At 39.2% G+C, this 15,272-nt stretch overlaps 1 protein-coding gene across 1 annotated transcript; it reads right to left on the bottom strand.

The window, feature by feature from the left end:
- Positions 1-4,819: 4,819 nt before the first annotated feature.
- Positions 4,820-10,624, bottom strand: LOC105033926 (UPF0481 protein At3g47200-like). Its single transcript, XM_029261439.2, has 2 exons — positions 9,689-10,624; positions 4,820-5,008 (listed from the first exon to the last, which is right to left on the bottom strand). Exons 1-2 carry the CDS (start codon positions 10,622-10,624, stop codon positions 4,820-4,822), a joined length of 1,125 nt encoding a protein of 374 aa, XP_029117272.2.
- Positions 10,625-15,272: the final 4,648 nt, after the last annotated feature.

Raw genomic sequence — 15,272 nt, 5'->3', positions numbered from 1 at the left:
TGGTGACAGCAACCGATCCAGTCCAGTGACCGGTGGTGGCCCATGATGATGGGGAAAAACAAAATAAAATGGAGAAAACAAGGGATCCAAAAATCAGCGATTTCAAAGATTTTTCAACAAATAATTAGAGTGGGTGGAATTATAGATGGGATTTGGGAATTCAAGAATGCAAGAACTAAGATCAGAAGAGAAGAAAGTTGGGAGGGAAAAAGGCTTAGTTTCTTATTTCATTTTCAAAATGATTTACAATGTTCTGAGCCAACTTATTTATAGCAGCAGATGGCTCAAATTGGTACAACACCTTATAACTAATCCAACAAACTTTGTTATATTGTTATTACAACAACAAATTTTGTTATTAACTAACTAACATTTGAACCTAACTAACATTTGAACTATGTTGAATGTGCACCTTGCCTTCAGTTGTAACCCTGAGTTCCACCTGCTGCAATTCTCCCCACTCAAGCAACCTTGTCCTCAAGGTTAAAGTCAGGGAATCACCTTTTGATGTCTTCTCAGAACTCCCAAGTGGCTTCAGAAGGAGATGAATCATTCCACTGCACCAAAATCTAAACCTCAGCAGTATTTCACCTCTTAACAACCCTCCTGTCCAAAATTGCAATGGGAAAAGAGACACCAGGCTGGTAACTGAGTGGTAGACCAGTAATAGCTTTCTACAATTTATCCAGCTTTCTCTTAAGCATGGACACATAAAAGGTAGGGTGAATCAAAGCATCACTAGGCAAATCTAAGGTATAGCAACTGATCCAACTTGATCAACTATTCGAAATGGACCATAGTAAGTAGGAGACTGCTTTTGATTGCTTCTCTTAGCCACTGTTGTTTGCCTGTAAGGTCTAAGCTTGACATAAACCAAATCACCAATCTTCAGCTTCCTCTCTATTCTGTTTATCTTCTAGCTACTTCATGCGGCCTTGAGCTCTCTTCAAATAATACTTGAGAAGATCAAGCATAGCCTCTCTCTCCATAAATACCTGATCAACTTCCTTATCCTTAGAGTCTTTAGGAAAATATGGAAGGTGGAGGGATGGTGAATATCCATATAAGGCTTCAAAAGGAGTTGTTTGTATTGAAGAGTGAAAGTTAGTATTGTACCAGTACTCCGCAAGACCAAGCCATTTGCTCCACAACTTGGGTTTCTCTATACACATACATCTGAGATATGTTTCTAAGCACTTGTTTATAACCTCTGTTTGGCTATCAAACTTTGGATGATAAGCAATTGATATATTCAACTGGACTTCTTGTGTTTTGAAAAACTCCTATCAGAAATTGCTCATGAATACAGGATCTCTATCACTGACCAAATGTTTGAAAGTCTATGTAATTTGAATACATTGTTGGTGAATGTAGCAGCTATAGTTGCAGTAGTGTAGGGATGAGAAAGTAGCACAAAGTGACTGTATTTGGTTAACCTATCAACTACCACCATCACCACCTCCTTGCCATCTGATTTAGGTAGTCCCTTAATAAAGTTCATAGACACCTTTTGCCAAGGGCCCTCCGGTATAGGAAGTGGTTGTAGAAGTCCTGGATAAGCAATATTTTCAAATTTGCACCTTTGACAAATATCACAGTGTCTAACATATTGTCTGATGTCTTGTTGCATTCCTTTTCTAGTAGAATTCCAAACTAATTCTCTTGTAGGTTCCTTGCATATCTGAATGACCTCCAATAGCGGTATCATGAAACTATTGTATCAACTGATTCCTTCAGCTCTGGTTTGGGCCAATCACTAACCTTTCTTTTTTTCTAAGTTGTTGCTGGTACCAAATATATGGTAAGTGGGAATGTGGTTCAACCTCCATTTCCTGTATTAGCTGCTGAATTTTGGGTTTGCTTTCTAACTTTTTTGAATCAAGTTCATTAGTTCATTTTCATAAGGTATGGCACTGATGGAGAGCAGCTGTGAATTTGTATCCTTGAAAGTGCATCTGCAACCACATTCTCTTTTTCTTGTTTATAGCATATCTTGAAGTCATATCCCAACAATTTTGTTAACCAGGTATGCCGGCTAGGTGTATTCAATCTTTTCTCCAAAAAAAAATTTAAGTTTTTGTGATCTGTTCTGACTATAAAATATCTTCCTACCAAATAATGAGCCCACTTTGTCACAGCTAGCACCAATGCAAGCATCTCCTTCTCGTAGGTAGATAATGACAAATGTTTATGAGAGAAAGTCTTACTTAAGTAAGCAATTGGATATCTATTTTGCATGAGAATAGCCCCCATCCTAGTGTCACTAGCATTTGTCTCTACAGTAAATGGTAGGAAAAAATTTGATCATACTAAAATTGGAGTTTGTGCTAGTACCTCTTTGAGCTGCTGGAAAGATGCTTCAGCCCCACTAGTTCACTTAAAATCTTCTTTCTTCAGTAAGTTAGTTAAAGCTTTGCTGATCTGTCCAAATTTAGCAATAAATCTTCTTTATTAGCCAACCGAACCCAAAAAACTCCATAGCTGCTTGACTGAAACTGGTTTGGGCCACTCAACTATTGTTGCAATCTTTTTTGGATTAGTTGCAACTCCTTTAGCTATGATTATATGCCCCAAATATTCAACTTGTTTCCCACCAAAGGTATATTTACTCTTTTTAGCATACAAACTATTTTCCCTGAGAGTGTGTAGAACTTGTTGAAGGTGTACTAAATGTTATTCTATATTCTGACTGTAAACTAGAATATCATTGAAGAAAACAAGCACAAACTTCCTCAAAAATTTTTCAAAGACTTCATTCATAATTCTCTGAAATGTCGAGGGGGCATTTGTGACTTCGAAAGGCATGATAAGGAATTTATAATGCCCATGATGAGTTCTAAATGTTGTCTCATGAATATCTAATTTGAACATCCTGACTTGATGATTTTCTGACCTTATATCAAGCTTAGAAAAAATAGTAGCACCATGTAGTTCATCTAGGAGTTCCTCTATTATAGGTATAGGGTATTTGTCCTTGATGGTATTCTTGTTTAGCTCCCTATAATCAATGCACATTCTCCATGTATTGTCTTTCTTCTTAACTAAGATCACTGGTGAATAATAAGGACTTGAGCTATGCTAAATGCCTCCATTCTCCATCATTTCCTTAATTAATTCCTCAATCACATCCTTTTGCAGAGTAGAATGTTTGTATGGCCTGATGTTAACTGGTGGTGTCCCTTCTTTCAAATTTATCCTATGATCAAAAATTTTAGAAGGTGGTAGAGTTTTAGGCTTTTGGAATACATCCTCATAGGTCTGTAGCAAATCCTATAATTGATATTCAGCTACTCCTTCCTTAAGTGACACTGCTGAATTGTCAGATTTCTCTAGGTCCAAAATTTTTATTAGGCACAAATATGCCTCTGAATATGCATTCCTTTTAAGTAGCACCTGATTGAGTTATTGTGGCTATACTGATGTGATTTGGAAGGAGCCAAGACCTTGTAGAGTGACTAGCCGCTGTTGCCACCAAAATTCTAATTTAAATTGCTTGAAATTCTACTTGATATCTCCCAAAGTAGATAGCCATGGCACCCCTAAAATCATGTCACACCCACTAAGAGGTAGCAAGTAAATTGATGATTCAAATTGTATTCCACTGGAAAGTGTCACATTTACTAGCACACTTCAGCTTTTCACCATTAGCTACTTCTACTAACAAGGGATCAATTTTCTTGGTTATACACCCAACTCCTTTGGCTAAGGACACATCCAAGAAATTATGTATGCTACCTGAATCGATTAGTATCTGTATCATTCTCTTCTTGTACCATCTTTGTAACCTCATTGTTTGATTGTCTTGATTATTCATCTTTCCCAACAAGGCATGAACAGATATATGAGGTGTTTCATCTTCAACATCCTCAATGGCTAAAATGTCAGCAGCATCTTGTACTTCTTTCTCAAGTTCATCTAGTTTATCTAAATAAAGTCTGTAAAGATGTTTCCTCTGACATTTGTGCCCTGGGATGAACTTTTCTTCACACTATATGCATAAACCTTTAGCTTTCTTATCATCCATCTCCTTAGCTGATACTCCTTGTCTAGTTGACTTGGTAGTAGCCTTAACCAATTTCCTAACTGCTGGTGTGGGTAGCAATCCTGGAGAAGATGAAGGTGGAAGAATTGCCCTGTTTTGGTTGGTGTTTCTCTTGAATGGCACCCAAGATGCTGTTCTTAGACTATCATGAGAGTTGCTGTACTTTACTTCACTATTTATCATCTTAGCTAATGTTCTCAGAACCCCTTTTTTCTCAGCCTCCCAAGCTGCACTTTGAAGCTTAGCACAAGAATATGCTTGTTGCAATATTTTTGGAGAAAACAACCTCACATGCATTTTCAATGAATCTTCCAAACCCCCTAAGAAAAAACTCATAGCAAGATCCTCTGATATATTGGTTTTACTCAAAAGAACATTAAAAGCTTGTATATATTCACTAAGAGTGCCTATTTACTGCAACTTTTTAAGGTCAGACATAGGGTCCTCGAAGGCCCCTTCATGAAATCTAATCAACAATCCTTCAACAAATTCTTTCCAACTTGGAATCATCAAAGAATCCCTATTTCTCACCCAATTTTGATACCATTGCAAAGCTTGGCCATCAAGATGCATTGAGGCTAACTTAACATGCATATCATTAGGGGTTCCATCTGAAGAAAAGAATTATTCACAATGACAAATCCAACTCTTAACTTCATCTCCACTAAATCTAGAAAATTCCACCTTGGAGAACCTAATAGGAGCTTGATAAGTAGGAGGGTTTGTGTTGGTGTTACCTGCTGGGCTTCCACCTTGCAATTTTTGCATCACCTCGCTCTACTGCCACGATAATTGCAGCATCATGTCCTCCATTATGCTCAAAGCTCCTTCAATGGTTTCAATCCTCTGAATTGTGTCCTTTGTGGACTGCCGCAGCAACTCCTCCATACGGCGCAACTCAATCTCTCTGGTGTTATCCGCCATTGCTGCTAGCTTGAGATGCCCATAGGTGCGAAGACAGTGGCTCTGATACCAATTTCATCACCCAAGAAATTGTCAATGACTATTAAATGTCTTTCTTTTTTTTTTTTGTTGATTAACAATGCCTATTAAATGTCAATGACGTAAATCTACAAGCCTTGCCTATCATAACAAGCTAATGTACCAAATTAGCTACCTTAGATGAATTATGAAGAAAATCAAATTTTCCATAATCCTAGCTTTCTTGAAATATGCAGCATATGCTTCTTTAAAGAACCAATTTTTTTAATGTACTATGTGAGAACCTAGAACTGTGACTTAAGTAGTAGTTAACCATAAGGTTATGATTACTAGAAGTTATGATTTAAGTAGTAGTCGAGCATCAGATTATGATCATTAGGGACATGATAGAAATATTTGAAGGAATTCAAAGTTTAAATTTTAGACCACAAGATATTGTGATAAAATTTATGCATAAGTGCATATGATGTGTATAAAAGAGCTGCATGAGTTATGTCTTTGATTTTGATAAATAGGGTTTGACCTAAGTGCAAGAGCTATTGACCCTAGAATAAAGTACGCTATATTGATAGGTCGTACTGTGCTATATGTACTTATTCAATTGTTATTTAGGTAATTTTAGAATTTTAAATTTGATATGGTGCAAACTATGACAACACTCTAGTTGGTTCTAAATTGTTGGTTATTAGTTTTGAGTTTATCATCCAGAAGAAGTGGTTTAGAATGTGGCCTAAACAAGAGTTTCATGATATTAGAATGCTATATTTGAGGGTTGAATCTATATGTGGATTATGAATAAAACCGGCTTGTAGAAAAAAACATATTTGTGATGCTGCGAATACATATAATTTTTTTATTGGTAGATTAGATTTTATCATAAGGACATGTGATTTGCATCTTAGTGGAATGTTTGATAATTCAAATTATCACCTTTGGGTCAAATTACTTGATCTTCTCTATATTTAATGGAGATTATTGGATGTGTTAAACTTCAAGTTAAAGTTTAGGTTATGAGCTGATCTAAGGTACTTGTTGCTAGTGTTGAATTGAGAAAAGAAAATGGTTTTAGAAGATATATATATATATATATATATATATATATATATATATATATATATATATATATATATATATATGAGTTCAATATATAAGAGATAAAATTTCAAGTGAGTATATATGTCGATTGATATTAGGGATCATAGTAAAGAAATTCTTATGAGAAATAATCAAATTGATTCCACTCATAGAGATGTTTTGAAGTTTGGAATTAATCCTTTTATAAGAAAAGTCAGCTTGAAATTGTTGAAATAGACCGTCAAGTAAATTTAGGGTTAACTCATTTTAGATTAATTCTAGATTTATTAGATTCTAGAAAGTTGGCCGAACCTATGAAGGAACCTTAAATGTGGCCATTAGTTCTAGGATTTTTCTCTCGGCCCATCCACCTTAGGAAATTCTTCCAAAGAGGGTCAAAAGGCTGCATTGGGAGAGGCAAAATATGACCCCTAAAAAGGTCAAAGACCTTCTTTCTGTGGAGGACAATACATTAGCAGTCCCTTAGTGACCACCATTACAGCTATGTGGCTAGGAATGACAAAATTTTTCAATACTTCTCATGCTAAGGCAGAGTGCTCACTGGTGTATTTTCTCAAAGCACTCTGTGATCGACCAGAGGAAGAAGAAGAAGATTTCCCTGGAAGGAAGAAAGCTCCGACGCACCTTTATGTCGGACGAGACGATGACATCACAACATTCCGAAAGATGACTAGGGTGAGATTAGCCTCGGACAGCAGGACCTCTATTTATAAAGGGGGAAAAGGCTTAAGCGCATTCAAATATCCTACTAATTGCATGACAAGTATCACCACTCGAACGGTCCTAAAGACTGTACCTTCCAGAGAAAGGAGCACTGGTGCTCTTTTCTAATGTACCATCCTTATTAGATGGTACCAGCATTAAAGCAGACACAGCCCCATCAATCCTCCAGACCATGCAGATTTGTCGTTGTGCAACTCCTGAAATGGATCACCTTTTCTAATCCTCGAAAGGTGATATGGCACCTATCCACATCTAACGGTTGGCATGCACCAAGCCTGTAAATTTTAAAAGATCACTTGCCACATATTGATGAAAGCACTTCAGATGAGGTCAAGGGAGATCTTGGATAACACATGGGAACCACCCTGACCAACCCATCGGAACCATTTGAGCCCTTAATAACGAAAAGAACCAATCAGCATAAACATCACAAAGAAGCAAAAGACTTCATGTGTGAAGTAAACATAATAAAATATATTTTTTATTAACTAAAAATTTATTTACAAAAGTTTGCCAAAAAGGAGGCACCAAAAATAAATACAAAAAGGAGGAAGAACTAGTCTTCATCCAAAGAAAATGTCTGGGTTTCTTTGTTGCTGATCTTGGGGCGAAGACATCTCAGGTCTAGCTTCGAGACCATCCTCTGTGGGTGTGTCTTGTAGTCCTAGAACCCCTAGATGAAGGCAACCGAAGATGCCTCGATGAGCTCATCTTTAAAATTCATCGAGGCCTTGTACTTTGTGATGTACTTGTACCTAACCTCGACGAAAACCTCTACTGTAGCCTCGATGAACCTCCCTCTATCTGCGGGCAAAGGAGGATTTGCCCGAAACCTTGCCGACCCTCTCAAGGGAGGCAAGACCTAGCTCGATGGAAAAGGAGTCTGAAGCGACTCCGATGCAACCGACATAGTAGCTTGTGGCCTTTTGACTTCAATCGACTCAGTTCCCACCAGGAATAGCGATGAGTCAATATCAGGAAGCTCTGACTGAGTGCTCCTCATCCTTTTGGATGAGGACTCCCTGCTCAATGAGCTCATTTTCTTCTTCACTGCTAGTTTTATAGAAGATAGTGATAGCTTCATGGCTACAAGATAAGAGAAAGAGAATCTTCCTCTAACTGCTATAACGTTAAAGGAGCAACTAGTGATGGGATGGTAGAAAACTGGCCACATGGGTATTCTATATATATAGACAACCGATGGTATAGATTCGGCCATCAATCATCAAATTCTACCACTTGGCCAGCCTTGGGAGTAATAGATCTCATGACTATTCGTTGCATCCTTATCTGATCGAATCGCATGACAACCTGCAAAGTGGCCTTAGAACTTGTTATCACCTAACACATGGCAAGCCCTAGTGAGTCCAAGGATAATCTTCAAATTCCTTCTTCCCGAAGCATCACTCTGTGACTCTTCGAACTCTCTCTTGAGTAATGGGGATGCGGGATGTGAAATGATGCATCATTAATCCCCAGAAACTCCTTTCAAAGCACAACAAGGCAGACATTTTCATGAAGGGATAAGGTCGGTGGTTCAACTACCAAGTAATTACTTCCTTCACTTGAAGATAAAATATCACTTCGAACTTGAAAGTGGGGGGCATTTATCATGGATTGATCCACTGACCAAATCGATCATCTCACGAGGAGAGTCTAAAGCAATTTGGTGAAGCCACACCAGATGCAGGTCAGGATCTTGATCCTATGCCCATTGTAGATTATAGACTCAACCAATTGCCCAAATGAAGCCCGAGTACTGATAGAAAGTTTTTCCTCCAAGCAAATGGTCAGGACATGACCTAACGGTCTGAAGAATTCAATCGTAACAAACTTACAAATTCTATCTAACAGTCTATAGGCTCAATCTCCATATAAAAAGAAGTACAAAGGGGACCCTCAAGTAAAGATAAGCTAACTCAGAAAAACAAGCTAAATGGAGAGGAGGCTTTGCTCTCCCATAACCTCTCTCTCATGCTTTCTCTTTTCTGTTATTTTTAAGCTCTGACTAACTTAAGTATTGGAGGGTCCTCTAGCGAGTGTGAACGTTTCTTGCTAGTTCTCTCAATATCTAAGATCCTGAATGGTATTTAGCTCCAGCCACGTCAATGCTCTCCTGGAGTTTTGCGGCAATACAAAGCATTCATGCTCTTTGTGAACTAATATGAACCTTGTTGGTTGGCAGTAGAGATCAGGAGAAGCGGGTAGATGGAACTAAACTGTGATTATGTGAAAGAGTGAAGGAGAGAGGGGCTTGCATTTGCAAAAACTGAAGTGGGCTATACTAACGCAAAATTTTTTGAATAAAACAAACGAAATGATGACAATGATGGATGGGCGGGCTTGAGCAGCCCATCCATCATTCAGGGCCGAGTCTGGACAGCAAAGATAAGCCCGATGGTCGGACCGGACCGGGGCTAGGTTGAGAAAAAAAAACTGCTAATATCTTAGCAAGACCCGACCTGAGCCCATCCAACCCTGCCCATTGCTCAGGTCTAACTACGGCTCACAAATGAAATTTTAGTTCTGCTTCATGCAAATGGCTTGGTATGATAGGATGTTTAGAATACTCCAAAGATGCTTCTAGAGACGCTTTACATTCATGAAACAAACCTTTGAAATTCCCCACATCCGTGACTATATAATTTCCATACATGTATGAACATGAAAGGTCAAGAGGCGCATATGTCTAGACCTTCGTCAATCTGCATTTACCCATAATTATAATAGAAATCTATTTTATATTCCAACTAGAAAACCCATGAAAATAAAAGAAAGAATCATCAAGCATCCAATAATCGAAGAGACCCTCAACTCCCGGTGATAATGGCCTCTCTTTGTTGCGGCAAGGGACTGAAGCCATTACATATGATAATAACTGAGGACAGAATAGAAGGCCTGTATAAAGCTGAAAATGAGGAGGAGAATAGCAGCCACCACCGAGAGGAACGCCCATACATTGGAGAAATAATTGAGCCTTAGAACATCATACAACCTATTCCAGAACCTTTTCCAGAATATTTTCCATTTGCTGTTCCGATATTTATACAAGTCCCCAAGTACGCGATTCAAATATCCCGAGTAACGAAATTCAGACCTTGAACTCATCTTTCTGAAGAAAAAGACCGCATCCCCGTCGTTGGGCAGGCTGTTCAACAAAACCCCACTCCTTTCAAGCAGATTCACATCACTTTCGTCGTTTATCAGGCAATCCATGAATGCTACAAAGGTTGTGACGCAAGGGTCGATTTCGGGGTAACATTGCTCAAAGGCGATGAGATTGTGGAAGAGTGTGTTGAGCCCATCACTGAGTTGCAACCCGTTGCGGAATCTTATGTCCAGGAAGCTATCCGCAGTACCCTTCTTGAACTGTAGAGCAGATTGATCCTGGAGCAATGTCGCGCTAGGAACTTGTCTTGGACTTGGTCCGATGGTGTCTGGTATCACGATTGGATGTATGGGCATGACCTCAGCAGGATCCAAGGACAAGCGAAATAGGTGCAACAGATGGCGGACTTGCCCTATATCTGGGCGGATATCGAGATATCGACTGCCCAATGTACGGAGATTACCAAAGGAATGCAGGGCAAGTTGAATGATATCTTGAGGAGGATCGACGCACCTGCTCAGTTTGTCCAACACGAAGAAAGGGATCTGGTTCTCGAGCCTCAGCAAGTCAATAATGATTTCGTCTAACGGAAATTCTGCGGATTGCTTGAGAGAATGCAAAATGAAGCAGCCATCCATCAGTAACATCTCTAAGAATTTTTGGCTACCCATGGACACGTCTTCCGAGTAGTAGCTGCGGGCCTTTCCTTCCATAGACCTCATAGGACGGTAATACAAAGAGGGGGTTCTCTATGGAGCATTTGAATTGCCCCTTTCTGTTGGAATAGTTGAAAGTCTTCTTCTTAGGTGAGGGTATTTTCTTTTTTTTTTTCAACTCAACATAGAGTCGGAACTTCGCCGTGTAAATTGCGAGTGGACCAGTGTGAAGCTTTAGCTTCGTTGCCGGCCAGAGCCCAACGCCGACGACTGGCCACCCCTTTCGAGCTCAGCTGACCCCTTCTTGATTCAGTTTTTCCCCTATGTTCAGTTTTTTCCCCTCCTTATGCCCAGGCTTCCATACCGATCCGGCATGTACCCAATTTTGGAGGTTGAGTGAACGCTTGGAGACGAACACATCCACGTTCAGCCACTTGTCTACGCCCTGGAACCTCAGCTCCGAGTTGTCCCTGTGGTAGGGCCCGATGGCAATCAACATCGGCTGGTAATGCTCGTGGCTTTGTCCTCGGAGGTATTTGGGGGCCCAGAAAATGCTGGGCCTTTTCCAAACACTCGTCTCTGTCATCCTCCTCGCTATTGATAGCCAGGCGGCCTCCATTTTTCGCTTCATCTCTTTGATCCATGCGGCATCTGAGCTGTCAAGGCTGGTGGTCTGGCTCTCGTCCATGATTTCTGCCTTCCTTATTCCTGGCAAGGCACTTGTTGATGGAAGGCAAGTTCAGTGACGGTAGATATATAAGTGCAAGTAGCACCCATCCCAGTGTACGGTTGGACTAACACGAAGAAAGGGATCGAGTTCTCGAGCATCAGGAAGTTAAGTATAATTTGTTCTGACGCCATTCCATGTTCCTTTCCACGTAAACAATCTTGAGAGCTATCCAAACGAAGTAGCCATCAAGAAGTAAAACGATCCCACTGTATGCTTGGACTAAGAGAAGAAAGGGATCCGGTTCTTGTGCATCAGCAAGTCAAGTATGATTTGTTCTGACTCCATTCCATCTTCCTTTCCGCGTAAACAATCTTGAAAGCTGGCAAAACGAAGTAGCCATCAAGAAGTAAAATGATCCCCTGTATAGTTGGACCGACATGAAGAAAGGAATCTGGTTCTTGTGCCTCAGCAAGTTAAATATGATCTGTTATGACGCCATTCCATGTTCCTTTCCATGTAAACAATCTTTAGAGTCACCAAAAGGAAGCAGCCATTGAGCATTGGGGTTGTAACTTTGGCGCGAATCCCCTATCGGATTACCGACTGCACAGGTCTCAAAGTGCTCCAATCATCGTTGGAAGATGGCAGTAGAGGAGGTGGGTACCAAAGGAACATGGTCACAGGAAGGGCCACACTGCACTCCTCTCTCTCCCCCACCGATGGCTATTAGCGATGGTCGAAATGCCGTCATTAATAAATATTTTTATCGATCAACAATCGCAACCAAAAAATAAATCGTCATAAAAAAAAATTATTAAACTTATTAGCAACGGCCAAAAAAATATTAGAGACGATTTTTGCTGTTGCTAATAATCATTAGCGATGGCACTATTAGCAATAGATTTAGCCATCACAAACACCATTAAATTTTTTTTTTTTATTCATTAAACTTATTGGTGATGACATAAAGAGTATTAGCAACGGAAATTATCGTCTCAAATAATTATTAATGACGATGCTATTAGCGTTGGAATTCACCATCGTAAAAAATAAAAAAAAAATTAGTTATTAAAGTTATTAGTGATGGCAGAGAAAGTATTAGCAACAATATGTGCCGTTGCTAATAATTATTAGCAATGGCACTGTTAGAGATGGAATTTACTGTCGTAAATTTTTTTTATTTTTTTCTGAATATGATATAATTTTAAAATTTAAATTTTATCTTCACCGTTCATTATTTAAATAATTATCGTTAGAGTATCGTCATAAAAGATTGCCTCAATCCGATAACCCTAGCTATGTCGATCAATAAAATTTATTTTCGACGGTCACAAATGATTGCATGATGATTTGATAGATAGAGATCATCGATGAATCCAAAAATTTACAATGATGATCTCAGTGATATTTGTAGTATATTATAAAGATGTCACTTCAATCAGATATCATTATCATGATCAATTTAGTACGGAATAATTTCGACCGTTAAAAGCAAAATGAGTGATCAAAAGGCCAAACGACATCAGATTAAGATGATTTTTTAGATAAATGATCTTTACTATTACTTTAATCATTTATATGATGGTGATCATAAAATCCAAACTACGTACATATGAACCATCCATATTAAGCGGATCTTACAAAAATATAAGTATAATTACTTAAAGACTTTAAGAATGAGTATCAAGAGACATATAGTTTTGGATCGTTCATATACGTACAGTTTGAATTTTATGATCACCACCGTACAAATGATCAAAATAGTAGCAAAGATCATTTATTTAAAAAATCATCTTATAATCGAATACCATTTAATCTTTTGATCACTCATTTTTTATTTAATGATCCGAATCATCCTATGCTAAATTGATCATGATAATGATGTTTGATTGAAGTAAAATTTTGATAGTTTATTATAAATATCATCGAGATCATCGTTGCAAGCTTTCAAATCTATCGGTGGTCTCCATCTATCATATCATTATGAGGTCATTTGATACCATCGAAATCAAATTTTAATGATCGACATATCTAGGACTATCGGATCAAGGTAATCTTTTGTGATGATACTCTTACGATAATTATTTAGATAATAAACAGTAAAGATAGACTTTAAATTCTAAAATTATATCATATTTGAAGAAAAAAATAGTAAGTATAAAACTGATAATGGAAAGGGTTATTAGCAACGATATTTTTGCCATCACTAATAGTCGTATTAGCGATGGAAGACTGACTATTAGCGACGGCTAAAACCATCGCTAATAAATTTAATTTTTTTTTAAAAAAATTCAATTATAATTATAATTAAATTAATTAGTTATCGATAGTCATTAGTGATGGCTGTATTTGCTGTCACTAATAATTATAAAAAATTTATTTAAAAAATTAAAAAAATATATTTTTTCAGATAAAAGTATGAACAATGGCTTTAGTGATGAAATACTATCACTAATACTTTTAGCGACAGTCACTTTGCCGTCGCTACTACTCCACCTATTTACGGTGTGTCGAGGGAAAAAATTTTTGCTCGTGCACCTCATCCTCTTCCCTTCCCATGATTCTCCTCTTGCCTGTGCCCAAACCCCCCCAACCACCCTTTCCTCCCTCCCTGGCACATCCCTCCCCTCTTCGTCCCTCCGGTAGCTCACGGCCTCGAGCCTGCATCCCTTTACGCCCATGGCCATCCCGACCCTGTGGGCCCCAACATCGCCAGCCCGACCCCACGGCCTCAAGCCCGCATCCCTCCATGCTCGCAACCGACCCGACCCCACTGGCCCAGATGCCACCGGCCTGACCCCGTGGTCTCAAGCCAGCATCCCTCCACACTCGCGGCCGCCCCGACCTCGTCGGCCCCGACATCGTCAGTCCGACCTTACGGCCCCTGCCCCACCGCACCCAGCCGATGACCCCTCCCTGCAAGCCTGACCTCGTGGCCCCGACTTGCGGTGCCTTCCTGTGGCCCCATCCCCGTGCCTTCATTTCCATGACCGCATCTCCAAGCCACCGCCCCGGCCCCGCCGGCCCAACCCTGCGGTGAAGGAAATATGCAGTAGTTCTATGCATGCAATTTTAAAATTTTTATGCAGTGAAAATAAAAGATTAAATAATTTAATTCTAATCACATGTACAAGATCTAATCTTAGACTACCACATCATGATCTATAATATGAAAAATATGCACTTTAGATCTGAAAACAAAAATACACATCGATCTCATCAATGCTGAAATCTTAGATCTAACTATTAGATCTAATATTGCGATCAAGATAAGATAAAAATCATTACCAAACTAATTTGATATTGATCTTCTCTGGTCCAACGCATGGAGAAGGTGATCCTCTGGTCGCTCATAGCCACACGAAGTCATCTGACCTCTACAAAAAATTCATGCGAAGACTAGCGCAAATCAGGGACTTGGAGGTGCTAGCCTGCAAGCAAGTTTGACATCTGATCTCTTCCTTCTTCTTCAAGCAACTTGGATACTCCAAAGCAAAAAGGGATCTGAAGGAGGAAGAGAGGGAGAGGAGGAGAGGCTCTGAAAATGAAAACACCAGCAAGGGAAAAGAGAAGCATGACGCCAAAGAGGAGGACTACCCTTTTTATAGACTAGGAATTAGGGTTTCACCAAGGGAAGGGTGCCAAGAGTCCACACCAAAACCACTTTTGGCATCCCAAAAAATTTCAAAAAAATCACTATGGCATGGAGAAGGATTTTGGAGTCTCTCACACCAAAAGACTCTCCAAAAAAATAGGAAAGAAATCAAAAAGGCACCAACAATCTTCCATGTATAAAAAATTTCTTTCCTAGTTTACATCTTATCTCTCATTCAGATCGCATTCAAATTAGACAGGAGATAAGATTATGACTCATCAATCATTGTCGCCCACCCTTATTGGGTCAACTACTTTGAAGCAAAAAAGGTCAAGCCAAATCCAATTTGGCATGGAGATGTAGGCATGAGTCCAAGTGTGGCGCAAGGAGATAAGGATAAAGTCCAAGTTGACAAGGACTCTTCATTTCTAATCTGATTC

The sequence above is a fragment of the Elaeis guineensis genome, chromosome 15 (assembly GCF_000442705.2).
Source record: "Elaeis guineensis isolate ETL-2024a chromosome 15, EG11, whole genome shotgun sequence".
In the NCBI taxonomy this organism is placed as follows: Eukaryota; Viridiplantae; Streptophyta; class Magnoliopsida; order Arecales; family Arecaceae; genus Elaeis; species Elaeis guineensis.
Note: the sequence above shows the minus strand (reverse complement) of the source record. Positions and strands in the feature narration are given on the sequence as shown.